At 41.6% G+C, this 10,169-nt stretch overlaps 1 protein-coding gene across 2 annotated transcripts in view; it reads right to left on the bottom strand.

Annotated features, from left to right (window-relative positions):
- Nucleotides 1-2,385: 2,385 nt before the first annotated feature.
- The window catches only part of LOC106604956 (LON peptidase N-terminal domain and RING finger protein 3), a 29,447-nt gene continuing 21,663 nt past the window's right edge, over nt 2,386-10,169 (bottom strand). For both annotated transcript variants that reach the window (XM_014200128.2, XM_014200127.2), the window contains exons 3-10: nt 9,859-10,137; nt 9,509-9,746; nt 9,294-9,384; nt 8,636-8,872; nt 8,343-8,501; nt 6,777-6,939; nt 6,516-6,665; nt 2,386-4,840 (exon numbers count right to left, since the gene is read on the bottom strand). In XM_014200128.2, coding sequence (XP_014055603.1) covers nt 4,679-4,840; nt 6,516-6,665; nt 6,777-6,939; nt 8,343-8,501; nt 8,636-8,872; nt 9,294-9,384; nt 9,509-9,746; nt 9,859-10,137 — 1,479 coding nt within the window. In that variant the 3' untranslated portion in view covers nt 2,386-4,678. The remainder of the gene's footprint in view (nt 4,841-6,515; nt 6,666-6,776; nt 6,940-8,342; nt 8,502-8,635; nt 8,873-9,293; nt 9,385-9,508; nt 9,747-9,858; nt 10,138-10,169) is intronic.

Below are 10,169 nucleotides of genomic sequence, written 5' to 3'. Positions count from 1 at the left end.
TTGGATGTTGGAGTTTTGGCGGGAAGAATCTCTTTGTAACAAAGGGTTCTGTCCCCTCAATACTGCCTGAAATGGAGAGAAAGTTCCAGCAAGGTATTTACGACCGTCATTAAAACTGGCCAATTCCCCCAGGAGAGGGGGTCTTGAAACCTTTGATTAGCCGGCACCTTTGATCTCCATCCAGGAGGGCAAGTCATGACAGTTCATAGTTAATGAGAGACTGGGTTGACACAGCACAGAGGAGCGAAAGAGACGTGACCAAAAATAAAACATGAGAACATGCGGACATAAACGCTCATAAAAACTTAAAATAACAAAGCCTAGATTCTTGCGATACATGCATTTGGAATATCCCGCAAAAGCATAAATTTGAACAAATCAAATTAATTCTATATATTGCCAATGCCTTTGCCATGGTCACAATGTTAAAGGGTTACACACCAAAATCATCATAAATTATATGTATTATTTTTATTGAATTAGGGTAGAGAAGTGGAATACAATATAGACTACATACACACTCTGCACAACTTGTACAACTGATGTAAAATGCATTTGACACAATGGCTGTGATACAAAATGTTTGTGAAACAGTGTTTCCACAAATCTTTACAAAAGCATTGGTCGGTGTCTCCTTTTATTTGCAGACAAACTCTGTTGTATCACAAGTGTTGTGTCAAATGTGTTGTACATCAATTGTACAAACTGAGTGTGTACAGGCCGTGCCCCTGTGGTGGTCCTTACACAGTAGCTGTATAATGACTGTATAATGACCACCACAGGGATCCGGCCTGTACACACTCAGTGTACACTGAACAAGTTTACACAGCCGTGGAGACACTGCCTAATGATTGTGTAACGATTTTTAGAGGAGCAAGCTGCAGGTCTAAAGGATCTGTGTTTTTCTTTTCCATTGAAGAATACAAAGACAAACCCTACAATATCTGCTGCAATGTGATGTCTAACCATTATACAACACTTCAAGCACATTTAAATGATTATGCATTCATTCGCAATGACGCCTCAGCCTCGCCAGCAGCTTGAGGATGAGACATGAGGGCAGGCTGTCTGCACATTACACAAGCACAGCACAGTTAGTCTGACAGTATGGAAGTGTTTGAAGAAGTGAGGCAATATGAGGCAGTACTGCAGCCAGAGCCCAGCCCGTTCCATCCATCCACAGGCAGCAACAGGGCATTAGCCACTGTACTGCGCAGTTCCACTCCCAAACCCGTCATGTGAGGCTTTACATTGATCATGCGAGTAGGAACATCAATGCACAGTGTCCTCCTTACAGCTCACACTGCATCATACGAGCTTGAGGCACACACAGTCATGTACTTCTCACATGGGCACACTCAAGCCCTCTGACACACAGCCCTCTCACGCAGTTTCCCACACTGTTTACAATGGGTTAACTAGCACTAAGCAGGTGTTCTGTCATCACATCAGCACACAGACAGGGAACTTAACCTCCTAGATGTCTTTTCTGGGTGAGTTAGGTAACCAGTTTTCCCACAATGCACTGCTTTGCCCTACTTCTGTCAGTGTGTTACATGTTTTATAAAATCGGGGGTAGGTGTATATGCCATGTTCCCATAGCAACCCCTGCATCTAGTGACCTTAACCTTTCAGTTATAACCTTTCTTGGCGTGTAACATAAGACTAGTATTATGTGGCCAGTCTCTGGCCAGGGCACACTGATGAAGGATCTGATTTAAGGCAGATGCTGAAAAATAGTATCTTTATACTATCTATTTCCAGTGGGACTGTAGTTTAATAATACCTTTCTTCACGCATTTGAGACCCCACTTTGTCACTCTAAAGTTTGTTTCTGCATTTTTCGGTTCTGAATAAACAGAGCAGGACACCTTATATAAAAAAAAGGCAGGAGAACAGAAAACACTGATACTCTGCAGATGCTAACCTGATTTCAAAGTTTACGTAACGTCTGACTCTGCCCCCGTTATGTAAGCCCTATTAAAAATATCCTCATTGGCTTCTCCCTCACTCCCACCAGACAGACAGCCTGAAAATTACATTGGTACTACTTGTCCCCCCTTCCTCCGAGTCCATCATCCCTCCCAGTCATGGAGGTGCTGTGGTGCGATTCGGTGTGGTATGGGTCAGGTCATCTCCTCCAGAAAAAAGGCAGGGCTGCCAAATGTGGGGCAGTGGGGCAGGGGGAGCGGAATAGCATATATTTCCTTCTAACCGTGACCTACATTCACAGTGTTATGTAAACTCAATGCAGTGCTTCATAATCTATTTGTTATGTCCAAGCTTTCTAGACATTTCTAAAGAGCTACATTGATACTTCTTTAAACTGACAAACACGTAACCAAAGTAGAGAAATAGAGAACACAGGATTAGGGATGCTTCAGATTAAAGACCATCGGTTTAGCTCTTATTCGACAAATTAAGAGCATAAGCTTTTTTAATCAGAATTGTGTTTTTTTGTACATTGTAACATTGCAGTGACTACATTTCTATAGAAACAAAAATATAACATTGGATAAGATGCCAACCACATACATTCATTTTTGTAAACACATACAGTTAGAGGCAATTATACAAGTGTTACACAACCACCAAAGACTCCATGGTCACGTCATCTCCATAGAAACAAATGACATGTCAATATGAATCAATTAGCATGTTCTGTGGTGGAAGAGCTACAGGAGTGTAAGAGGTAGATTGACATAGATCACTAGTGTAACGTTCAATGTGGAATTCAACAAGGTCAGGAAGATACTACCTTTGAATTTCTATTGTTTTGGCATTCTCTGATGTAAATGGGTAAAATACATAGATGAGTGACAATTTGGCTAACATGCAACCGCCAGATCAAATTAATATACATGTAAAAGTATGAGGTTTTGGTGAGGAAATATAAGCTACTTGATTGACATGCCAATCAATCAACTTTTATTTAAAAAAACATTTATTCAACCTTAACCAAGTCTCAATGTTGTTGTTGTATACAAAAGTCTATAGAAAGTATTCACATCGTGTCCTTGCATTGAGAAGACTTTCATTTAGTTGTGATAAGATATACGAACTATAGTACCGGTATTTGTAACCACAATTGCAGGACTCGTCATACAATGAACCAGGATTTGAGGTTTACCAATATTTGTAACCACAACGGTAAGACTCGTCATACAATGAACCAAGACTGGAATTTCTTTATGTACTGTTTGTGTCCTCGAAAGAGAAGACCACATATTCAGCTCAATAGTTTGGACTTTTCAGCCAAGTCTTCCTCACTGGAATGCTATCTTTATCTAAATTCTTCTTCTTGGTACTGGCATCATGGAAGAAATCCAACATAAGGCACTAAATGTTGAAAAAGATTAGAAATCACAGTGTTTGATGCTACAGTTTATGATTCCACCGGACAATAGCTTGAAAGACAAGACGATGAGGTTCAAATGACAGGAAGCAGTCTTCCAACTCCTTCATGAGTTTTTAGAATGGTTAGGAAAATCATTTCAGAGTGTCTTCGGCTTAGGACATGACAACCAAACATAAAACTTCTGAAATCAAACTGAGAATATTGGAAAGTGGTAAAAGCAGCAGGGCTGATAAATCTGGCACTCTCTACACTCTAAAAGTTTATATTTCCCTTGTCTACAATTACTTGCATTTTCACATTCACGTCGTTGTCTTTTTTTGTATAATAGCCAGGATTCACGCAGCACAAGTGGTGACCGTTATTGCAATCACTTTAAGTTTGTTTGTCACTTGTGTCATCCCTACTTTATGAGCATACCTGGTGCAAATAATAGCAGAGCCAAGAAAGCCCTATATAAATGCAATAACTTAAAATTCGCCCTTACAATAAAAAATATAATGTTTGTTAATTAACACATTTCCCCAAGATTTCACAGCATAACCATCCTGGTTCAATATTGTCTGTATAAAAAGGTGATCATCGTAACATAAAAAGAACTGTAGAAAACTCTGAAAAAAGTCTGGCGGACAAAGAAATATGTAACATCCAACAAAACTAAAAATGTCTTCCTTTGTTGAAGGCAAAACTCACAACCCATCTTTGCTCACCATGCATGGAAAACAGTGACTATCAGTTATGCTGTTGCTGCAACTACAGTGCTATGTAGATCATATAAATAAATACCAATAAACATTCCATCATAAGTAGGAGATGGCTCATTTTAACTGCAGGTGTATTGCACTCATCTACACCAAAACAGGAAGAAAATGTCATTATCCTCTGAATGATACAGTTAAAGCATCATCAGAACAAGGTACTGTGCTGTATTGCAATTTTCCCCTCTACTTTTCTACACAATCTAAGGGGTTTTGGGTTTTATAATATGTAACTTCTGGTTAATAAACCCTTTGGAAATAATAAGTCATCATTGTACTAATATGTTTCTCCCAGTGGTGTAAACATGTCCCATGCACACGCGATGTTCATAAATAATAACAAAAACAAAGTCAAAACACTATCGTCTTTACAGCACACTTTAAAATATTCAGTCCATAAGTAGCCTCTTCTAATCCTTGGATCACATTTCGGTAATCTAATCAAAGTCCACTTGCCAATAGTAACCCATTCACACAAAGGCTTTCGTTAAAATGCGGTCTTTCAGATAAAAACAAAAAACAGACACCCACATGGAGGAGATAGATGGTTGTGTGAGGGTTGGAGTTATCGAGAGGAGCGGTTGCGGGACATGAAGAGGAGTACTCTGCGGATACCACTGAGTCGGTCCTTCAGGGACGTCAGGGCCAGGAAGGGCAGCTGGGCTCGACCCTCCAGGGGAAGGACTGCCAGCAGCCACCAGCACCAGGACGGCCCATTGGGACTGGCCTACAGAGGGAGAAAGCAGGAGAATAACCATAAGAATCCAGCCACAACCTGTTCAACATAAACTGTGTCAAATCAAAATAGAGTTAACGTATGTGTGATCTACAGTGCATTCGGAAAGTATTCATCCCCACCTTCCATATTTTGTTACGTAACAGCCTTATTCTAAAATTGTTTAAATTGTTTGTTTTTTTCTCATTCATCTACACACAATACCCCACAATGACGAAGCAAAAACAGGTTCATACATTTTTGCAAATTCATAAAAAAAAAAAAATTACATCACATTTACATAAGTATTCATACCCTTTACACAGTACTTTCTTGAAGCACCTTTGGCAGCGATTACAGCCTCGAGTCTTCTAGGGTATAGAAGCTTGGCACACCTGTAATTGGGGATTGTCTCCCATTCATCTATGCAGATCCTCTCAAGCTCTATCAGGTTGGATGGCGAGCGTCTCTGTACAGCTATTTTCAGGTCTCTGGTTAAAGTCCGGGCTCTGGCTGGGCCACTTAAGGACATTCAGAGACTTGTCCCGAAGCCACTCCTGCATTGTCTTGGCTGTGTGCTTAGGGTCGTTGTCCTGTTGAAAGGTGAACCTTCGCCCTAGTCTGAGGTCCTGAGTGCTCTAGGGCAGGTTTTAATCAAGGATCTCTCTGTACATCTTTCTCTCAAGCCTGACTAGTGTCCCAGTCCCTGCCTCTGAAAAACATACCCACAGCATGATGCTGCCATCACCATGCTTCACCGTAGGGATGGTGCCAGGTTTCCTCCAGACGTGACGCTTGGCATTAAGCCCAAAGAGTTCAATCTTGGTTTCATCAAACCAGAGAATCTTGTGTCTCATGGTCTGAGAGTACTTTACGTGCCTTTTGGCAAACTCCAAGAGGGCTGTCATGTGCCTTTTACTGAGAGGTGGCTTCCGTCTCACCACTCTACCATAAAGGCCTGATTGGTGGAGTGATGCAGAGATGGCTGTCCTTCTGGAAGGTTCTCCCATCTCCATGGAGGAACTCTGGAGCTCTACCAGAGTGACCATCGGATTCTTGGTCACCTCCCTGACCAAGGCCCTTCTCCCCCAATTGCTCAGTTTGGCCGGGCGGCCAGCTCTAGGAAGAGTCTTGGTGGTTACAAACGTATTTTATTTAAGAATGAGGCCACTGTGTTTTTGGGGACCTTCAATGTTGCAGAAATGTGTTGGTACCCTTCCCCAGATCTGTGCATCGATACAATCTTGTATCGGAGCTCTAAGGACAATTCCTTTGACCTCATGGCTTGATTTTTGCTCTGACATGCACTGTCAACTGTGGGACCTTATATAGACAGGTGTGTGCCTTTACAAATCATGTCCAATCAATTGAATTTACCACAGGTTGACTCCAATCAAGTTGTAGAAACATCTCAAGGATGATCAATTGAAACAGGACGCAGCTGAGCTCCATTTCATGTCTCATAGCAAAGGGTCTGAATACTTATGTAAATAAGGTATTTCTGTTTATATTTTCCAGAAATTTGTAAACATTTCTAAAAACTTGTTTTCATTTGTCATTATGGGGTATTGTGTGTAGATTGATGATGTATTTAATACATATTTGAATAAGGCTGTAAAATGTGGAAAAAGCCAAGGGGTCTGAATACTTTCCGAATACACTGTATGTCCAGGATTCATGTATTTACCTGTGGCTCAGAGTCTTTCTCTGGCATGCGCCCAAAGTGCTCCACGATCCTCTCCTTTTGTTCTGCTTTCAGGGAGTTGACCCAGATTAAGGCCTGGTCGTATACTGCATCATGGAGACTCTGCAGCTCCTTCTCTGCCACAACCTCCACCTTTACAGAACAAGAAATGCCTTTATTAGCACAACGAGATACACTAATACAAGTAAAAAAATAGTTCAGACAACATTCATGCAAATGCTTTAGTTTATGATTAATAATTACCTTAACGTCTTCCAAGTATTCAATGTCTGCTGTGTTGTATCCATCTCTCTGGTGGTGCTCAACAACCTTGAACCTTCTTATCCCAATGGTGTCCACAACGGAGCGGCCATCTGCAAAGAATTCCACGTTTCGGATCTCCAGGAGGCTACCGTAATCGGCAAATCTATGGGGAAGGCAAATAAGTAGATATGGATCCAAAATGTGTCTAAGGCATTCACAGGTGACACAAACAATAAAATAGGCTATATAAACTATCTGCTTAAACAACTAGGTCTTGGGGCCCCTCTGGGTGCACAGTTAGTTTTTTGCCCTAGCACTACACAACTGATTCAAATAATCAACTAATCAACTATCTTTGATTCTTTGTATCAGCTGTGTAGTGCTAGTGCAAAAACCAAAATGAGCACCCGTTTGGTAGAGATCTTCACAGGTCCACCAGAACATTACCCGGGCCTGACCCGGGACCGGACCAAAATTCTGTAGTTGACATTCGGATCGGGGTCAGATTTGATTGCCACGGTTCTCTGATATATTAGAACTGATTTGCTGTTAAGGACCCGTAAATACCAGAACGCGACTGCTGCAGTAGAGATTGAACATTTTCTCATTTATTCTGCTGCGGATTTTCACGAGAGAGGCACATGCAGCTTGTTGTTTTTGGCGGTCAATCACAAGTCATCAAAGCGGCATTGCCCTCTGGCTCTGTGTCGTGGCAAGCAAGTTAGCAGATTAATGGAAGATGGAATTAAAATTATGGAATTAAAGGTTAAATGAGAAGGATATGTTTCAACGACCAAGAGGCAACAGGGATGCTGCTACTTAATACTTTGAATGGAGTTGTTGTTATTATCGTTTAGGACGGGGAAAGCGCAGTCTATGAAGCTATGATTAGGCAACCCTGCTAGATAGATAGCTAGCTTAGTAGCTTCTCTTCTCGGTTTGATGCAGTCAAAACAGGTACTATGTAATCAGATCGGATGATAAATAACCTAGCTTCGGCAGCTTGATGTTAGTAACTAGTGCGAGTTGGCTTGGTTGCCGCTGTCTCCCTCTTCCTCCTCCTCGCACCACTCAGCTGCACACAGCATAGCCCCGCCCCCCGCCTGATACTAGCTCCGTTCTTCTATTCCTCAGTATGTGCATTAACAGCTTCAGTTAATAACGTAGCTAAAAATATACATTTTCTGCTGCTTCCCTGACTCGGATCGGGAATGGCTCTGGACCTGACTGGGTCTATACGGGGCCGGGTTTGGTTGTCCTCGGATCCATATTTAAAACATAAATGTATTCGGGTAGGGTCCTGGGAAGAAAGCCCTGGGTCAATTTCAGAACAGGCCCAACTTTATGGACCCGAGGAGACCTCTCCCCAGGACCGAGTTTGGGATACTCTGCAATACAACATGCAATACCTGCTCAGCTCTGATTATAGTCTAAGGCCCTCAATGGAGCCAAACAAAAGTTGACACAACACCTATTCAAATTTACAGCCAGATGGCACCGATATCCCCTGCCTGACTAAGGAACACTAAACACAATGTTTCTCTGCTTTGTCTAGGCTTTACTCACCCTTTGAGGTTATCGCTGAGGCACATTCCAAACTGCTTGGTACCCATCTCCATACACCTGCGGATCATCAGCCGGTAGCAGGGCTCGAAGATGTGAAGAGGACATGGAACGGTGGGGAAGGCCATGGTGCAAACAAATATAGGCACGTTCTTGTTTAGACTGCAAAATAAGGTTTGAGGATATCATATATCCAAAGTTATAGATGAAGTAAAAGTTCATAAAAAGTGTCTAATGTCATTGTTACACAGTTCAGAAGCAATCGGATAATGTCTGTATGCTGCTTTTAATCATACTTGGATAAATCTGCAATCTCCTCTGCGTTGACTTTCTGCCTGTCCATGAGCTCGATTGGCAGATACTTGCAGATGAGGTTCTCCATCAAGACAGTCTTGTTGTATTTACTTTCTGCCAGATACTCTTCCAGCTCCATCTTGCAGAGGGGACACTTGGGGTTGTGGTCCAGGCATCGCTCGAGGCATTTCAGACAAAAGGTGTGGCCGCAAGGAGTGGTGACTGGTTCATAAAAGAGCCTAGGGTATACCATGGAGATAAAGGACACAATATTGTGCAATAGAGTGGTACAATGTCTCTCGCTACTCTATTATTGATTACTTTCAGGTTTTCTTGTTTACATATAGCTCATTGCATTTTCATTACATTGTTTGATAATTAAATGTAGGCTATAATTGTGAAAAGAAGACTAAATGTTTACCTATTAATCTTTATTGCGTCATACTGAATCTTTATTGTTTCATACTATCAGAAAGGAAGATTAATATCTTGTGTTAACTTGCAAAATGACTATGACTTGTATGAGGCTGTGAGTTTCAGTAATCATAGATCATCTGATTCAAAAGCAGAACACTATTACTATCATTGGCAAAGTGGCAAATGCTACAATTCAGCTACAAGTTTTGTCACGGATGGATGGCTGCATGGAGATGTTCTCACCTCATACAAAGAGAACACTCCAGGTCAGCTGGGTCTATGAGGTCAGAAAGCACTGCACTCCAGGAAGTCGTCTCTTCACTCTGGGTCACTTCTGTAAAGGAGGAGAAACATTTGAGTTAGATAGTGAATCTTAACAACTGCTTCACTTATAGTAAATATCATGCCAATATAGCTCCATTGATTTAAGAGGCGAGGCAAAAAGTCTTAAAACTTACCAGATTTGGAGCGCTTGCAGTTGTCGCTACTATCCACTTGGCTGTCCTCGGATGAGCTACGTTTGCGTTTGAGGAAGACGCTCCTGTCAATGACGGTGGGATGGCAGACATTCAGGTCCACCTGATCTTCTCCTTTCTTTTCGCCGCATGCCATCGTTTCAAATAAGCCGTCTGTCTTAGGTTCACTCAGCGTAGGTGACGATGTCAACTTCTCATGAGAGGCAATATTCTTGTAATCCTGTGAGAAAGGGTGATGATAGTACATTTTAATTAGTTAATGAGCTCAACTCAATGCACTAGATGATATTTTATTATATTTAAAAACCTAAAAGATGGATGATTTCTCTTACCTTGTAAGACTTGGAGGAAGTGGTGGTGTTGCAGCTAGAGGTTGAGGTGTTCAGGATGCCACCTTTGATTTTATTTCTGGAAGATAGTAGACTTGTGTAGTCCAGGATTCTGTTGTGTACTTGATCAGTGACAGGGGCCAGAAGATCACTCAGAATCTTTTGCGCCTTTCTTTTTGCCAGTTTACTTTCAGGATCTAATGTAATGACGACCAGGTACTCCCTTAATGCTTCTTCACATTTCCCAAGACTGACTAAAGCTTGTGCTTTTCTAATATGTCCCTGGAAGAAAAATAAACACATGTTTATTAAAT

The sequence above is a fragment of the Salmo salar genome, chromosome ssa05 (assembly GCF_905237065.1).
Source record: "Salmo salar chromosome ssa05, Ssal_v3.1, whole genome shotgun sequence".
Taxonomy (NCBI): Eukaryota; Metazoa; Chordata; class Actinopteri; order Salmoniformes; family Salmonidae; genus Salmo; species Salmo salar.
This window is presented reverse-complemented; position numbering and strand designations above follow the sequence as displayed.